The 18,612-nt window shown below is 53.9% G+C and overlaps 1 protein-coding gene across 2 annotated transcripts in view; it reads left to right on the top strand.

Annotated features, from left to right (window-relative positions):
* Positions 1–15,880: 15,880 nt before the first annotated feature.
* Positions 15,881–18,612, top strand: part of GFPT2 (glutamine--fructose-6-phosphate transaminase 2) — a 44,318-nt gene continuing 41,586 nt past the window's right edge. Inside the window, exon 1 of one of the 2 annotated variants that reach the window (XM_087429184.1) lies at positions 15,881–15,961. Coding sequence is in view for 1 of the 2 variants with exons in the window: in XM_004428422.3 (XP_004428479.2) it covers positions 16,458–16,464 (7 nt within the window). In the remaining variant the exon portion in view is untranslated. Of the gene's footprint in view, positions 15,962–16,393; positions 16,465–18,612 lie in introns of those variants that run through there. The other variant, XM_004428422.3, reaches the window with a different exon arrangement.

Genomic DNA, 18,612 nt, shown 5'->3' on the forward strand with positions numbered 1-18,612 from the left:
TGCATTCCCCAGGTTTTAATATGGATGTTCTTACACAATTTCAGTTCTAATTTCTCTTCTGATCTAGGGTTATTTAGAAGGATTTTGGTTTTTATTTTCAAGATTTTTTTTTACTATGCTTTTATTGTATTCATTGTATTCTGTGAACGTTCCTGTCACCTTCTCTTATTTAACCCTCACAGCAACTCATCTAGCTAGAGCACCATTCCCATTTCACATATGAGGAGATGGAGGTCCAGAAAGGGCCAGCAGTTAAGGGTCTGGGGCAGAGCAGGACCAACCCTAACCCAGAAGGCTGGAAGTGGCCCTGCTTCCCCGCCATGGGGGAGGTCCACTAGAGGGAACAGGGCCCTCCGCAGGAAGAGCCTGCTGGGTGGCTGTTCTTAGCCCTGGCCTGAGCTTTGCATCTTATCAGTGAGTGACAGCGGAGGAACGAGGTTGTGCAGTCAGGGATGTGCAGTTGCTCTCTCAGGCCTGAGAAGCCACCCCCCAGATCCCAGCAACAGACCAGACTCTGCTTGGCCCTCCCTCCAGTGCAGAAGAGGGAGCAGGGTGCCAGCAGGGGAGCTACCTATGGCCTTGCTCACTCAGCCCTATCCTCCCAGAGGCAGTGGGTGACCAAAACTGGGGCTGGTCCACAGGGACACTCCCAGGAGCACTGGACAGGTGGTGGGTGTCAGGCAGGTGGCCAGGACAATTACACGGCCGCTTTCAATAGGGCCAGTTGCCAGAGGGCTTCTCTGAGGGGTGACATGAGCCAGCCCCGCGTGGTGATTTAGGCGGGGAGCTACCAGGCTGAGGGAACAGCAAGGGTCAGGGCTTGAAGAGGGAACAAGTGACTTCTTGTGCCATCTACTCCTTGTCACCAATCAAGCTCGTGTGTCTCAGCATGGCCCTTGGGGTCTTTCATGCTGTCTCCTGGCCTCCAACTTGCTCTTCGTTCACACACACACATGCCCACATATACACATACACACATATACACACACACACACAACTGCCCAGAACACGCTGGGCACCTCTGATAACATCCTGAACCAACATGGGCCATGGGTAGGTTTGGGGGTGATGGAACATGTGACAAACCTGGGAGCGCCCCCCACCCCCATCTGAAGGGCCAGTCCAGCACCACCAGTGGTCATCTACGGGTCCCTGACCCACCAATGATTGCACGATGTGCCCAGCCTCTCCGGCCCCTCTCCCCGTCTGTCCAGTGGGTGGATTGGCCCAGAAGGCCTCAGAGTCCCTGTACCCCCACAGTCTGACTCACTTGACTACAGACTCTGCAAACAAGCAACACACAGCTCATTTTCTTCATCTGCTGATGACAAGACGATCTCCAAAAATCCCGTGGAGCTGGGAGGGGTGACAGAAAGGCCATCTGGCCAACACCCGTCCCTATGGCCAATGATCGTTCATCTCCCAGCTGTGTTTTTAGGAGAAAATAATTAAGGGTCCAAATGCCGCCAACGGGGTGGCTTTGCGGCTGTCCTTGGCAGTGACCCTGAAGCAGAGCCCCCACCGATTAAGCTCACTTGTCCTGGCTGGAGCCCCACCCGTTGGTCCTTGCCACAGCGACCTCAGTCTAGCTAACAGGGCACCAGCCACAGCCCCCTCCATGGACAGCCCCAGCCCCTCCCTGGGCTGCGGCTCTCAGACTCTCTCTGGCCTCACCCTGCCCTGCCACTTCCCTGCTGTCCTCTGGGCACCTACCCTGTGCTGCATGGTGTGCAGAGCCTGTCCTCATGTGTCCTCACCACTGCCTGGGAGCTAGGCCCTCTCAGTCCCATTTTACAGATGAGAGAGCCGAGGCCCAGGGAAATGAAGGGGCCTGCAGGGTCATGGGCCAGCAAGGGAGTGGGGGGCAGAACTATAATCGAGCCTCCGGACTTGAATTCCTCAGCATTCCTGTTCCCCCACACCCTCCACCTCTTCACATCCAGGTTCTTAGACTTTGAATTGTGTCACAGCACAGTCCCCTCTCTGAGCTCCAGACTTATATACAACGGCCTGCAGGACCTTTCACTGGGGGACAGGTGTCCACAGAAGCCTCAAATTCAACAGGACCCAAACAGTCGTCTCCACCCCCTCAACCTTATATTCCCAAGACCACTAGCCCAGCCTGCTACTGCCCCAGAGATCCTTCTAAAGTGCAGTGCCCACCAGGTCACTTCCGCTTAAGGACATCCACTGACCCTCCTGCCCTGCCCCTGCCCTCGCCCTGCCCCTGCCCTCGCCCCTGTGCTTCACCTACTAGCGCAATCTGAGGTCTGGTTCCAGCTCGGGGGGTCCCCACACTGCTCTCTTTTGCCTGCCCCTACCTGTCCAGATGTCCCCCCTGCCCGGCATACTCCTACCCATTTGTGATGGGCAGAAGGTTTTTATAGCCCACTAGCCATGCTCTTAGTCTGGTAACAGCACCTCACATTTTACCGCCATGGTGGGTCTGTAACCCAGACCTGTGATGACTGGCTCAGGGATGCAAGACTCTCTGGACAATCTGTAGAAATCCCAGGACTTCTGCTGGAATCTTTGAGAAGGATGTTCCTGGCAACCAGGGTTGCTGAATCAGTAAGATATGAGCCTGGAGCTGTCAGGGACCCCCAGGTGAGGAAAGGTGACCTGAAGCCAATACAGAGAAAAGTAGAGCTGAGAGACTGAAAGAGAAGGACACATTTTCTGAGCACCTGGATCCAGCTATACCTGCACCTATCCTCTGAATTTTTCAGTTATATGAGCAAATAAGTCCCTTTTTAATTTGCACCAGTTTGAGATTTTTCACTCAGTTACATACCATCAAGATCAGCTCAAATGACACTCTACTTCTAGGGACAGTGGGTGGCTCCCTCCACTTGTTCCTGTTTATCCATTGTTCTTTGCAGCACAATAAGGATTTACATCTGCCTCTCAGCTTGACCATGAGCTGTCAAGGGCAAGGATGGAGACTGATCATCGCTGTCCCTCAGTGCCAGCACAAAGCTGGTGCACAGTCAGCCCAGGTAGTGCTCAGGGGATGAAAGCATTCTCTCCCTGGATGGGGGAGGAGGCCATGAGAGATTTCCTGAGCAGACTCCCATCCTCCCTTTGGTGTTGCCGCACTCCCTCCCTCTACCCTCAGGAAAGAGGCAAGTTCATTTCTCTCTCAAGAAAGAGGAGAAATGGGGAAGGAAGGTTCTTGCTGCCTCTGCATCCTCTCCCAGTCTGAGCACACCTGCAACCCTCAGACACTCTGTGAGTGCAATGGATGGATGTGGTCCTGGACCACCCAGCATCTTCCCCCTCTCCCATCTGGGGACCCTCCCCTTACCTCTGATTCCAGGTGGTTCCAGGGTGAACTCCAGCTCCCAGGACTGATCTGTGACTGAGGAAGTGAGCTCGCTTCTCATCCCTCACAGGGGGGCTCATTGTGTAGACCCGTCACCAGGAGGGGGCATCTGCCTGAGCCCCGAGACCACCCAGAAGCAGGCTGAGTGGGAGAAGCAGCCCCTGGATCTACTTTCAGGATCAATACATTTCCTTTCTTTCTTGCTTAAGCTGATGTCCTAGTCAGCTCGGGCTGCTGTACCAAAATAACCACAGACCCCGTGCTTTAAACAACAGACACTTATTTCTCACAGTTCTGCAGGCTAGAATATCAAGGTGAAGGCGCCAGCAGATCTGACTCTTTGGGTTCTTGAGAAGGGCCCTATTCCTGCCACATAGACAGCCGCCTTTCCTGCTGTGTCCCTACATGCCCTTTCCTCGGTGCAAGCCCCTGGAGAGAGTGAGATCTCCCTCCTCCTTTTCTTACAAGGACACTAATCCCACCTTCATGACCTCATGTAAACCTAATTACCTCCCAAAAGCCCCACCTCCAAACGCCATCACATTGGGGGTCAGAGTTTCAACATGTGAATTTAGGGGACACAAACATTCAGTCTATAGCCAGTTTGAGGCACATTCATGCTCCATGAACTGAGCAGATGCCTGAGGCAAGCACTGTGTGGGACTCCAGGCTGGCCGAATGGCGGGGGTCAGGGTAGAGGGACAGAGGCCGGAGGTGGGCCCAGCCAGAGCCCTGTGCTCAGCAGAGACCTCGAGGGTCCCATCACAATGAGCCCCCCAGTCATAGGAGTACAGGGATTTTCTTGATGGCAAATGAGAGAACACAGTGTCACATCCCAAATTATTTTTAGTCAGCCAGGTATGGAAAGCACCCAGCACAAAGTCACATACTAGCCTGGACCCCTGGAAAGGGCAGTCACCACGACCTGCCTGTGTGTTTAGGGTGAGTGGGAGCTAAGACAGGGTTAGCGTGTCCATTCCAGGAAAAGCTTCTGCAGTCTCTTGTTACCCGTATTTCTGCCATGACTCCGTCAGTGCACATGGACATGCCGGGCTGGAGGGCTAGGAGTCCAGATGTCACCTGTTTTCAGTTATTTCTGCTCACCAGCGTCTGCAGACTCCCGAGAAGATCCAGTGCGTTTCGCTCCACAGACTGATTGGTCGGCTTCATGACAAGGGACAATTTGCACCTAGAGGACACAGAGCCCTTTGTTCTCCCTGCCCTAGCTTCTCCACCGAGGAGTGGGCCAGCAGGTGGGCTGTGCCAAGAGGCCTGAAACTTCAGCTTAGCGGGCAGGGGCGGGTGGGAGGGGAGCCAGGGGTGACCAAGAGGAGCTGGTAGTGGAGGGGAAGCCAGGCCCCATCACACCTCCGTGAGCACTATTTGAGGGCACTGGGACTCAGGGACATGGTCCCCAGAGGGCCTGCACATGCCTCCACAGCCCTCGGCCTCACGGTGCTGGCCACGGCTTGAGTCGCAGGCCAGCCACTCGTCACTTTTCAGGCAGGACAGGAGACCACACTGCTTCTCCAGGTAGGGGGCCAGCTCTGTGCCTCCCAGGAGCACCAGGCCCTTTGGGCAAGAAGCCTTTTCCACAGGCTCGGAGACTCTTGATTTCTTTTTTGCAGGAGGGTGATGAAAGTGTTCTGAAATTGGTTGTGGGGATAGTCACACAACTCTGTGAACATACTAAAAACCATTGAGTCGTGTGCTTTAAATGGGTGGATTGTATGGTATGTAAATTATATCTCAACAAAGCTGGTACATATAAAACAAAACACAGGGAGAATTACACAATGCATGGCATTGTTGTAGCCTCTTTTTCTACTAAACAACATACCTGCACACACATGTGCCGTCATCTGATTCTCAGAGCCGTACAGCATTTCACGATGGCAATGTTCCACTATTCCTGTAGCCAGTGCTGTGTTGATATACATTACCAAATTTCTCTCTAGCAGCCTGTGCCCACTGGCACTTTCTCGGGCAGCATGTGAGAATGCCTGCTAACTCCACTTTATGAAAGAGGAGAATGCCTGGCTCCAGGCCGCACCAGGAGGCTGCAGAGACCCAGGGCTCACACCTGGCCAGCCCATCTCTGGGGCCAGTGCCTCTCTGCCTTCACGCCTGCCTCCGGCCTGTGCTGGCTTCTCTGTCCCTCCCTGGTCTCCATACCTCCTGCCTGCTCCAGGCTCTGGGGCTGCTGCTTTTCCAGCTGTGAATGGTCCCCACACAGCCTCCTGCCTGCTCTGAACTGTCGGTATCCTGATTTGAATCAACAAGCTATAAAAATACATTTTTGAGACAATTGAGGAATATTGAATATATTTCAATATATATAATATTGAATACAAAGTGAGTGTTAGATAATGCTAAGGTATAACTATTAATTTTGTTTGGTGTAGTACCGGTATTGCAGTCATAAGAGCCTTTATTTGTAAATACACATAACAAGTTATTAACAAATCAAATCATATCAGGACTTGTTCCAACAAAATGAAAGCTGGAGGGACAGGTGAGATAAGACCCGTTAAATGTCGAGCACTGTTGACTCCGTGTGATGAGTACACAGGGCTTCATTAGACTATTTTTGAAATTTTTCATAACAAAAAACGTGTGTGTGCATCTGCCAAAATCAAAAGATTTTCTAAATATAATATTGTTAAGAAAGGGAGTTAAAAACTGCACACTGGTTTCCATTTACAAGAAAGGAAGATGATTTTTGTAGATGGGTCAAATCATTTCAGAACATGTGCAAGGCTTCGCCCTGCCAGCAGAATGGGGGAGCCTGTTTCACTGGCCCGTGGTCTTGTCTCTGAAGGAGGGGTTTTCCCTCCTAGAGGCATCAGGGTCCCCCTTCATGTCAGCTTGGGCTAGGAAGAGGAAATCTCCGTCCCAAGCAACCGAGTCATTTCCCTGATGCAAAGGTGGCAAACAGACACCAGGCAAGCTCTCCTGCGCTGTCCAGCAGGTTTCCTGGAGCACTGTGAGCTGTGAGACCCCCCTCCCCGCACTCCACAGAAGGTAGGAATTATGGTAACAAGCTCACAGGTTATATAAACAGGCGGTGGTGCTACCCGAATCCTGTGAGAAACCTCAAGGAATTTCACAAAGACCAGTGCTTGGAGGACCACATCACAGGAAGGACCCACCCCCACAGTGCACTGCACATGAAGGTAACGAATGCCTACTGAGTGACTGGCAGGCCTCCTGGAAGGCCCAAAACATGGCCAAGTGACCAGGGAGAGGGCAAACAGCGCCGTATCTCTGGGGGCAAGGGTCAACCTCACCAGGTAAGCCAGGGCCCCCACCCAAGCAAGGACAAAATGCCTGAGAAGTCCAGTCATGCATGCCTTCAGGCATGGCTGGATCCAGGTGCACAGATCTGCTTTTCTCTATTTTGTCTCCTCTTCTGGATTCTCCCTACTTGGGGTCAAGCTGGCCACGTTCTAATACCTTAGTAACTTCACTAGAAAGAAAACCCCTCTTCTCTGATGGGTCCAGCAAAACTCCTCCAGGAAGACACTCACTGATTCTCATGGGCCTAATTCAGGTCCCTTGCCTAGCCCAGACCCAATCCCCGTGTCCTTCATTGTCCAGGCCTGAGTCACGAGCCCACTCCGGCAGCCAGGGGGCAAGCCAGCCCTATGTGACCCAATAGGCTGAGAGTAGAGAAGGGGTGATTCGACAGAGGAATCCAGAGTGTGGTCCCCAGAGGAGAGGGAAACAGGCCCTGATGTCCCCCCTGCCCACTGGTCACTCCAGAAGTCATCATTGCTGGTGAGCCTACTGAACCCCCAGGCAGGCCCATCTGAAGTCTCCTCCCAGCACCAGCAAGGTCCAGGAGGGTGTCATGACCCAGTGCCTCAACAGACGTGGAAACAAGGCCACGCATGGGGCAGGAGTGGCTTGGGGCATGCTCTGGGCCTGGCCCTCAGCCCTGTGGGGCTGGAAGGACCCTTATATAAAATGCACCACCTCTTCACTATCTGATGGAGAAGGACACCGGAAGAGTCCTGGACCCAAAACCTTCACCCTCTATCCTTGCCATGGGCTTTAAGAATCATAGCCAAACGCTGCTGCTAGACTGGACGACTTGGAGAGGACATTAGCCACCACCCTCTGAGAGCACCCTCCTCAGCCCACCCCCACCCCCAGGATCTGTCGGACAACAGCGATATATGGACTAGCTGGCTCAGCCGCCTACGGGGCCAGGCAGGAAACCCAGGCAGGTAGGACGGCCAGCATCAGCCTAGGAGGAGGACGGGGAGAAGATGGGTGGCAAGCCCCTCTAAGGACACAGCCACATTCAGTGCCAAGCAACTGTTGCCCCTCTGAGTGGGGCCAGGATTGCCAGCTCTTCTAATTGGTCACAAGAAACTGGAAGTCCAGGGCACAGCCTGGGCCCTTTTCATCTCACCTTAGCAGATGAGAAGGTGAGGAAACAGAAAGGCAGCATCAGAGCCTCCGCAGGAATCGGTGGCAGCTAGAGTGATCAAGCGTCCCAGGACTGAGGGGTTCCCTGGGACCTGGGGACTTCAGTGCTAAAACCACGACAGTGCCAGGCAAACTCAGACAGCACTCTGCCTGGGCCGCGCCCTCGGACAGTGTGACTCCCAGCACTTCCTGATGGGGTGTGCGGGTTCAGGAGACCGGCAGGGCTGGGTCAGCCAGAGCATAACCACCCCTAGACCTGAAGGGGCCGGACGGAGACAGGCCAGCTGTGGGAGAGGCCACCAGACAGACCCTGAGACCTTGGGGATAGGGTGAAGGTCCTCACCACAGGCCCTCCCTCCCCAGGCCCCCTGCTGGGCATCTCCCGCTGGCCAGAGCCAACCAGAGCCAGAGGGCCTAGGACCCTGATGAAGGCCAACCTCCCAGGTCACAGAGCAGGGGGAGCGGTGAAGAGCGCATCTGCAGGGCACAGAGGCGAAATTTAGGTCAAGAGATCCAAAAGAATCATCAGTAAGGTCAGAGATGGGCACAGGCCTCTCAGAAAAACACAAACTTGCCCAGGCGGGGTTCATGCTAACCCCAATCACCACAGTGGCACAAGTGAGCATCCAGACAACTCTGTGCTCCCCGTGCCTGCATCACAGTGCCCCTCCCCAGAAGATGTGCTCTGGGAAGCCTTGAGTTCCCCACACTCGGGGCTCCTTCCCCTGGGGCCCCTGGACAAGGCTGCCCTAACTCCCTGAAATTGCCTACAGATCAGGCCTGGCAGCATGGGTGCACCTTTCTGAGAAATGTATCCAGACCTGGCCCGCTGGGGAGGCCTCTGGCGTGTGGGAGGGCTCTGGCACTCCATCTCCCGTGGAGCCTGCTGCTTTCCTGAGTCTGCTTCTCTGGGCGTCCTATCGAGCATGTGAGCTCCTCACCCCTGCCAACAGCAACTGGAATAGCGGTGGGCTGTATGCACCACACAGTGGACCAACGCAGCACCCTCTACTGAGGGTTTAACTCCATGGCCCGCCCTGGGCTGAGCGCTTCCATCAGAGCAAGGGTCAGCAGACCTTGACCCACAGGCCACACCCTGCCATAGCCCTGGTTTTGTATATGCGCGGCAAGCTACAAATGGCTTTCATGTTTTTAAAGGATTGTAAAACACAAAAGAAAACAAAAAGAATATGCAACAGAGAGAGCTTCTGTGGCCCACAAAGCCTAAAATATTTGCCGAATGAATTCCCTGCTGTGCTGCTCCTCTGAGTCGCTGCCCAGCCTTCAAGCCGCAGGCCAACCTTTCCCCAGGCTGGCCACAGCCATCGCCCTGGCTGTCAGAGCAGCCTCCCCTCTGGGGTTGCACAGGGAAATGACCCCAGCAAGGAAGAGGCTCCGGCGGGGCAGTGGCCCAGTGTGCACTGGGACTGCCGCCCTCCCCCCAACAAAGCATCAGAGGGGCCAGGCCTGCTCGCGGCTGTCTGGGCCAGCACTGGCATCTGGGGCTCTGTTCCCAGCAGCACTCTGCTCTGGCCTTCCAGGAAGGCATGTTGATAGCACGGACAGGTAAATGAAACTTGAAACACCTACCTTGAGTTATTAAAAAAGAGGCTCTTATAAATTTTTGGGTCCTCTCTCCTCTAACTGATCTCTGCTCTGTGGCCACCCTCACGCCTTTTTTTTGCCTAATTTAATTATTTTATTGAGGTCATATTGGCTTATAACATTGTATAAATTTCAGGTGTACATTATTCTATATCAGTTTCTGTATAGACTGCATCATGTTCCCCACCAATAGTCTGGTTTTTATCTGTCCCCCTACATATGTGCCCTTCACTCCTTTTGCCCTCCCCCCCACCCCCTTCCCCTCTGGTAACCACTAATCTGTTCTCTTTGTCCATGTGTTGATCTTCCACATATGAGTGAAATCATGTGGTGTTTGTCTTTCTCTGTCTGGCTTATTTTGCTTAACATAATACCCTCCAGGCCCATCCATGTTGTTACAAATGGGACGATTTTGTCTTTTTTATCGCTGAGTGGTATTCCATTGTGTGTGTGTGTGTGTGTATATGTATACATGTATATATACACCACATCTTCTTTATCCATTTCATCAGTTGATGGACACTTGGGTTGCTTCCACATCTTGGCTATTGTGAATAATGCTGCAATGAACATAAGGGTGCATAAATCTCTTTGAATTGTTGATTTCCTGTTCTTTGGATAAATATCCAGTAGTGGGATAGCTGGATTGTATGGTATTTCTATTTTTAATTTTTTGAGGAATCTCCATACTGTTTTCCATAGTGGTTGGACCAGTTTGTACTCCCACCTGCAGTGTATGGGAGTTCCCTTTTCTCCACATCCTCTCCAACACTTGTCGTTTCTTGTCTTCTCAATTACAGCCATTCTGACAGGTGTGAGGTGATAGATATCTCATTGCAGTTTTGACTTGCATTTTCCCTAATTATTAGTGATGTTGAACATCTTTTCACGTGCCTGTTGGCCATCTGTATATCTTCTTTGGAAAATGTCTGCTCAGATCATCTGCCCATTTTTTGATCAAGTTGTTTGGTTTTTTGTTGTTGAGTTGTGTGAGTTCTTTATATATTTTGGAAATTAACCCCTTGTTGGATATATGATTTGCAAATATTTTCTCCCAGTTGGTGGGTCGTCTTTTAGTTTTGTTGATGGTTTCCTTTGCCTTGCAGAAGCGTTTTAGTCTGATTAGTCCCATTTTTTAATTTTTTCTTTTGTTTCCCATGCCTCAGTAGACATGGTGTTTGAAAAGATACTGCTAAAACCGATGTTGAAGAGTGTATTGCCTATATTTTCTTCTAGGAGTTTTACGGGTTCAGGTCTTATATTCAAGTAATCCACTTTGAGGTAATTTTTGTGTATGGTGTAAGATAATGGTCTACCTTCATTCTGTTGAACATGGCTGTCTAGTTTTCCCAACACCATTTAATGAGGAGACGTTCCTTTCTCCATTGTATCTTCTTGGCTCCTTTGTCAAAAATTAGCTCTCCATATATGTGTGGGTTTATTTCTGGGCTTGATATTCTGTCCCATTGATCTGTGTGTCTATTTTTGTGCCAGTACCATGCTGTTTTGATTACTATAGCTTTGCAGTATATTTTGAAGTCAGGGATTGTGATGCCTCCAGCTTTGTTCTTTTTTCTCAGGATTGCTTTGGTTATTCGGGGTCTTTTGTTGTTCCATATAAATTTTAGGATTCTTTGTTCTATTTCCATGAAGAATGTCATTGGAATTCTGATAGGGCTTGCATTGATTGCTTTAGGTAGTATGGACATTTTAACGGTTTATTCTTCCAATAGCCTCATGCCATTTTTTGGTATCAGAAAGAGGTTTAAATGGGATACATGGTCCCAGGGCCCACAGTCCCTATTGCTCCCTATCATCTCGCCCCCCCCACCCCCATCTTCCTTATTTACCTGCTTGGACCCAGTAGGCATCCCAGACAGGTATAGAGGATTAACAATTATGTAATGCCTACTTCCTATCCCTGACGTGCTTTTTTCCCACCCCTGGGCCTTTGCATATACTGTCCCCTCTGCCTGAAATGCCCTTCCCCACTTCACTTGCCAGTTGAATTACTTCTCAACTCACAAAACTGAGAATCTGAAGGGCACCCTCTATATGTGTGTGAATGTGTGTGTTTGCCCACTAAGATTGTAAGCTCCTCCAGGATGGAAACTAGGTTGGTTTCCTCTCTGCGCCTCCTGGGCCTAGCACAGGGCAGGCTTGTGGAAGTGTCAAGAACATTTGCAGGACAAATGAACAACCATGATTTATCTCACCTAATTGCCCATGAATGTGAGGCTTCCCCCTGCTCCGGAAGGGACCCCAATATGTGCCCTTTTATACCTGAGGAGTTGCTTGTCTGAAATAACTGAGCTTGAACTGATATATTGCTTGGAGTGGGGTGCTGTGCAGACATGGAAAGGCAGGCGGTACTGTCACCAGACCCTGCGCCTTGGCCAGAGAGCCCCAGGGCTTGCGTGGCGTGGGGTGGGCCTGCCACTCCCACTCATGCCATCCCACAGCCAATGCTTGATGTAACCTCAGGTTTCTGTCATACATACCTGTCCCACACAGACCCCCACCATCTCCTGGCCGAGCAGAGCAGAGGCCCAGCTTTTCCTGGGTGCAGTGGCACCAGGACTGCATCAGGGACAGTGCTGGCATTCCCGGGCCAGATCTGAGCTTCACAGTATGGTTTGAAATTCTTTCTAATCAGAGGTCCAACTCCAGCTACAAAACAGTATTTACAGTACAACCATATTGTTGTTTAAATAATAACTATATATGAAAAGAATAACATTCGGGGGTGTAAAAAGTTCACAGTGGTTAACCCTTAAAATTTTTTTTATTGTTTATTTCCTAAAATGAATATGTATTTCTTCTGGAAGGAAAAAATTATAAAGATTTATAATTAGCCCTATTTTTTTTTTATCTGAGGAAGATTAGCCCTGAGCTAACATCTGTGCCAGTCTTCCTCTACTTTATATGTGGGTCACCGCCACAGCATGGCTGATGAGTGGTGTAGGTCTGCACCCAGGATCTGATCCCCAAAACCTGGGCCTCCAAAGTGGAACACGCCAAGCTTAACCACTATGCTACTGGGCCGGCCCCTAGCCCTATTTTTCTAAATTAACTCACAGTCATACAAGAATACACGAGTCCAGCCTCTTGGCAGACCTCCTCCTCAGGCCCTTCAGGAGAAGGGGATGAAACAAGCCCGTGGCTCCAGGACCTCCTCCGGAAGTCACTTCTGTGCAGCCCCTGCCTTGCCTCAGAGCCCGGGTTGGGGTGGGCGTGGGGTGGAGCCATCTGGCAGCCAAAACTGAGCTGCACAACCCTCCCTCTTTCCCAAACCACAGATGAGCTTGAGGCCTTCCTCCCCCCAGGCCTTCACTCTGTGGAAGAATTCCTGCCTCAGTTTCCCATCCACCTCTTCACTTCTGGCTGTCCTCGAACCCTGGCCCCCCGCCAGTCTCTCAGACCCTCCCTAGCCATGCACCTTTTGCACTTCACTCTCCCCCCATCCACCCCACCCCAGCCGGGCAGGAGGGAGGGGACAGGGGCTGGGGATTGGCTTCCTGCCCACCCCCAGGTCTGGCCTCATGTCTGGCCACTTCTTGTTCTACCCACCTCAGATCTGAGCTGAAGACGAGCCACCTTGAGGCAGGGAACTCCATCCAGGTCATGACACCTGGGGTTTCTGGCCTGGGCTCCCCAAACCCCATCTGCTGTGAGCACCACCCAAGGTCCCCCCAGAATCTCGTGCCCCTGCACAGGTGTAGTGATCCAACGTAGGGCTCCAGCTGCAGGCCTCAGCTCCCTGGACCCTCCCTCCACTGAAGCCAAGGAAGCCCTGTGCTCCACAGCTCTGGGCTGGGCCGGGTCTCTGGGCTTAAGGAGCCGACACCGAGGTCTGCCTGGCACTTCTGCTCCCATAGGGGAACAAGGAGATCAGGAGGAACAGGTGACCACCCCAGGTTGCCCAGTGGCCACAGCCCAGCTTGGGCATGTGGAGACTAGTGGTAAGGAATTTGAGGACAACATGGAAGCTGGTGAAAGCCCAGCCAGGACCCCTGCTGGAGTTAGAGGGCAGCCCTCATAATAGCACGGACCCCATAACTCTCCCCGGCCCCAGCGGAAATGTCACAGGGAAAAGCAGCTGAGCAGGGCCTGTGCCGGGGGGATAGCAGGTACATTCCATGTCTACCAGGACAGCCATGGGACTCAGCTAGACTACGGAGAGGAGGGGTAGGAAGGAGATCTCTGGGTTGTATGGGAAAAACCAGATCAATGTGCAAATCTCCCAAATATATAAAAGTTGACTTGAGGTTTGAAAAAACTGTGCAGGGGAAGAAGCCATGTCTGTGGCTGCTGTTTGCAATCCCAGCTTGTGGTCCCACCCTGCTGACCAGGAGGGTGAAGGTCACTCCCGGAAAGTGGGGCCAGAGCCAGCCGTGTAATCAGCTTGGGCAGTGGGCATCCGGGACCCACCGGAAGCAGGCTCAGGGCCCTGCTCCTTTAGGCCCTGTGGGCTTTTGGCTCCAGCTGCTCAGGCTCACCCTCTGGGAAGCACAGGTAAGAGGCCAGCTGGGGACAGCATCTATGCATGGTCCCACATCCTCCCTCCTTTGGGAGAGGCCAAGCCTGGGCCTCCTGATCCGGACCAGCCCCCACTTCCTGGCTGTGTAACTTTGGGCACATTGCTTAATCTCAACAAACCCCAGGGGCCTCCTGGGCTTCACCAGGTCCCTGACAAGGCTGAAGGCAGGAACGGTCTCCAGCCAGCAGGACCTTATGGGATGCAGCCACCAGCTGCCTAACTGCTCCTCTGGACCTCAGCTCACAGTTCCAGCAGGTTGAAGGGGTCAGGACTCTACTTGGTTACAAACGACAGAAGTCACTTCAGAGTGCCTCAATCGAAGATGGGAATTTATTGAGCACTGATACTGAGAATTCCAGAGATAAATCCTGGCTTCAGACCTGGCTGAATCATCCAGGGGCTCCCAAAATGTGCATCTTTCTCCATCCTCAGGATCCACTTTATCCACTTTGCTCTGGATTGCTTCACTCTCAGATGGCCTCTCCTCACCCCACCCCGAAGGTGACAAGAGGGTCCCCAGTATCACCAGTCTACCCTCCAGCCAGCTGCACCACCAGGCAGAGGACAAGTTTATCTTTTCTGCTGGTTTCCCCCATGAACCACATGCTGATTCCTGAACCAATACCAAGGCCAGGAGGATTTAGTGCCCATATGGCCAAGGCCCAGGCCACTGTTCTCCCAAAGGATTCTCAGGGGCTGGTCCCCTAAGCAGGGGGGATGCTGGGCCAGCAGCAGCTGCAAATACCTCCATAAGGGTCCTCACATTCATGCCTCTCCCCCCATTCATGGGGAGCTGTGGATGCCCAGGAAGAATGGGGAACAGATCTGGACCCTACTAGGACCCCAGGTCTCCTGGTGTCCTGGTGCTAGCAGAGGGCCTGATGACTTCATCCTGTCCCCACTCCAGTTACAGAGGGTGAAGGCAGGTCTGGGGCAGAACAGCCTGATCTCAAGACTACAGCTCTAGTCCTCAGCCGTGAGACCTTTGCGCATGTTCCTCCCTTCTCAAGTCTGCTAACTTCCTCTGACAACCTGCCCTGGCTCTATACCGACTTGCACCAGCCCCAGCCCCAGCCCAGTCCCAGGCAGAGCCTGGCACCCTCCCTGTATCCTACCTGGAATTGTCCCGCTCTGTGTGTGACACTGGATAGTATCTGCCTCCCACCACTTTGTAAGTGCCAGGAGGGCCGGGGCGGGATTATTCCCACTCATCATTAAGTCCCTAGCACCAGGACAGGCACGAAGTAGCTTCTTAGGAATGAGGGAAGGAAGGAAGGAACGCAAGAGGCCCTGCACAGTGGAGGGTGAGGCACAAACATGGCGGCTCTGAACCGGCCCTGCTATTTCCCAGCAGGATGACTCAACCAAACCCCTCCTTACTGTCGCTGAGCCTTAGTTTCCTCGACGTGCAAATGGGTACAATAAACACCTCCTCCCCAGGGCCTGCAGAGCGGGGGTTACGTCAGGAAAAATGCTCTAGACAAGACGCAAAAAGCTTCGTTTTGTTCTCTAACACGACGGGGGAGGATCTGTTTAGAATTTCAGGATTTTGTTTTTTTAAGTAAAATAAAAAACACCAGATGGCTTCAAAGTACACAAATATTGGGCCAGTTCTCGTGACCTTCCTCGGGAGACCCAGCAGGAGCGCAGTGGGGAGGGAGGGGACGGCAGGGAACCAGGGCGGGGAACGCCGGCCTCGGTGACGCTGCCGGGGCGGGATCCGGGCTCCAGGCCGCCGGGGCGGAGAAGCAGCTGCGCGGAGGACGGCCGGCCAGCGCCGCTCCTGGGGGGCGGCTTCCTGGGTCCCCCAGCTTGGCTCACGACCTGGGGAATCCCCGCCTCCGAGTTCCGGCTCTGGAGTCAATCCCGGGTTCGAATTCTGCCCAGGTTGGCAAAGTTCCTTTCCATCTGCGAGGAACCTCAGTTTCCTCGTCAATCAACCAGGCCCTGGAGTCGTCTCCTCACAGCGGGGACCAGGTTTAAAGGCCCTCCGTGTGCGCGTCTCCGGCGCCCCGAGAGGGGTCTGCGCACAGAGGGGTGCAAGCCCGGAACAGGTACGTCGTGCCCGACATTGCGCTCTGTGCGTTCCACAGACTGCCTCAATCCTCGCCCCGGCCCACGAGCCAGGGTCCATCGTTATCCCCATTTTACAGACCGGGAAACTGAAGCACAGAGCGATTCAGCCCCCTGCCCAGGGTCCACGCCTAATCCAGGGTTGTGTCCGGGTCTGAAATCAGGCTGTCCGCCCCCCACAACCCATCTCCAGGACCTAATGCCCCGCGCACTCGCGTCACAGCCGGGACTAGCGCCTGGAAGCCGCCCCTCGCCCCTGCCGCGACTCCTGGGGCCCAGTCCCCGCCGTTGTCACGACAACCGGCGGCCAATGGGGAGCAAGCGGGGGGAGGAGGCCCCGCCTCGGCCCCGCTCCTGGCGGCGGGCTCTGGGCTATAAGAGCCGGAGGCCGAGCCGCGCGAGCCCGAGCCCGCGGAGCGCCCAGCCTCCGGAGCGCGCACAGCCCCAGACCTGCGAAGGGCGTGAGCAGCGGCCACGATGTGCGGTGAGTGCGGCCCCTCCCCCGTGGCGGTCGCCGCGTTCCGGCGCCCCAGCCTCTCAGCGCCTGGGCCGGAGAGCCCGGCGCCGGGGACCAGGAGGCGGCGCGGGACGGGGGCGTCGGTCTGCCCCGGTCCCGACCGAGGGGGTTTCAACGGCCGGGCCTGCCTCCTCCTGCCCCCCGCCCCCGAGTGGGTGTCTCAGGAAGGTGTGAGGGAGAGGGGTGCCCAACTCTGGTCCCGGACTTGGTGAGGGCCATCCGGTCCCCCACAGAGGGCAGGGAATTGGTCCTGGCCCTGGCCTGGACCCTCACAGCACAGAGATGTCCGCACCCTGTGTCCAGTAAGGAAAGTGCCCCCAAGTCGCCCACAAAGGCGAACACGCGCAAGCTCGCGCATCCCGGGCGCGGGGTGCCCAACCCTGCTCTCAGCCCCCCGCGGCCACTGAGGTGAGGCGATCCCACCTGCACCCTCCCCGCGACGTCAGGAGCGGCACCTGGTGCGCTCGGGAAGGGCCTTCGCGTCCTCCTCGCGTCCCAGAATGAACCTCCTGTCCCCAGCAGGGTTGATCCCATGTTGCCGCCTCTTTGCTGGAAAGAGCTCTGGGCGAGGCGCGGGGAAGAGGCAGCAGTCACCGCCGAGCCTTGGGCCGAAACTGGGAGAGGGAGTCCAGGGCGGGCAGTGGGCCGGGCTCCGGGCGTCCCAAATACCGCGGCGACCGGGCGCTGTCCGGCGAGGCTGCCGGGCCGTGGGGAGGGCGCCGCGGCCCTGCGCGCACATCTGTAATTCCTTACTCTCCTGGCTGAGCCGCCTGCGCCGGCTGGGAGAGGGCCGGGAACTTCTGCTGGGACAAAAGGTCACTGTGCCTTTTTTTTTTTTCTCCTTGAGTGGGATTCAGTTACTCATTCCAGCCTCCTGTGGCTGGAGGACCTCGTGGAACTTTTGAAGCCGTGAAAGGCCTCTGTCTGACTTTGCCGAGGGCTGCGGGATGGGGTGTGCCAGCGGTGAGTCCTGGACCGAGGTCTGTCCAGGCCTTGTTTCTGAGGCCAGGCGCTCCTGAAAAAGTGAAAAAGGAGCGACTGACCAAGAAGGGAGCAACCAGCTTTGGGGTGCAGCCTCCCCCAGGCCAAACAGGCATCAATTTAAATTCCTGAACCCTCAGCAAACATCTCAGGACTGCGGGCATTATCCGCAATGTATAGGGCTTACTGTGGACGTTTCTGAGGACAGAGATGAGGCAAAGGTGGCAGTTTTGCCAGAAGCCCTTTAGGTTCCACACCCCTCAGTGTGGCATTCAAGGCGCTTCACTAACTGGTGGCCTTAGAGCCAGACTGGTGCACTGAGACCCCTTGTGGTGGGAGGGTCTGCCCATCCAGCACCAGCAGCCTCCTTCCTTCCTCCTCCTGTCCCCACTGCCAGCCCAGGCTTCCATCCTGCTTCCTACTTGCATCCAGCTTTCTCCATTGCCTTTCTGAGCCTGGGGGGAGGCTGGCAGGGGTTCTATCTCCAACTCTCAAAATCGCCGGTTTTGTTCTGCATTCTTAAAGGGCTGCACATGTTCTGTTCCCTAGGGAAAGGATGATTTTGGGTTTGTAACTACCTGTGTCCTCACGTTAGGGCTCCCTGCTTGCACATCCCACCCTGCAGCCCTCAGCAAAGTCAGGGGGCCACGTGGAATTCGTATGTGGAAAAGTTACTTCCTTTTCAAGTAGCCAGCAGAAAGTCTCAGCTGGCTGCTAATGTGTCTTTTACATCTCTCTGACACTAGCCAAGCACTCCTTGCGTGAGGAAGCTGTCCCAGGCTCAGCTCACAGCAGCAACTGGCTAGAATTGAACACACCGGTCTGGTTTTTTTGGATTATGGTCTATGTATGTATGGCAAGTGATACTAGTTTCCTTTTATGGTTGTTTTCTTTTGTAATGAATTCATTTATGTTTTTGAAAATTCGGTCAATTTTATAGAAAAATACTTAAGAAATGATTGTGCATTTGGTATGAGGATATGGCAAAAATGGTGAAGATGCTCCTAGAATAAATCACTCACTCTCTTCACCTTACATTTGGGGAAATTGAGGCCCAGAGAAGTCTGTGCACGCCTGTGTCAGAGCAGGAGTTGTTTTAGGGCCTTTCTCTGGGTAGGCTGCGGCCCTGTGGAG

This window comes from Ceratotherium simum, chromosome 4, assembly GCF_057802395.1.
Source record: "Ceratotherium simum simum isolate JZ-2026a chromosome 4, ASM5780239v1, whole genome shotgun sequence".
NCBI lineage: Eukaryota > Metazoa > Chordata > Mammalia > Perissodactyla > Rhinocerotidae > Ceratotherium > Ceratotherium simum.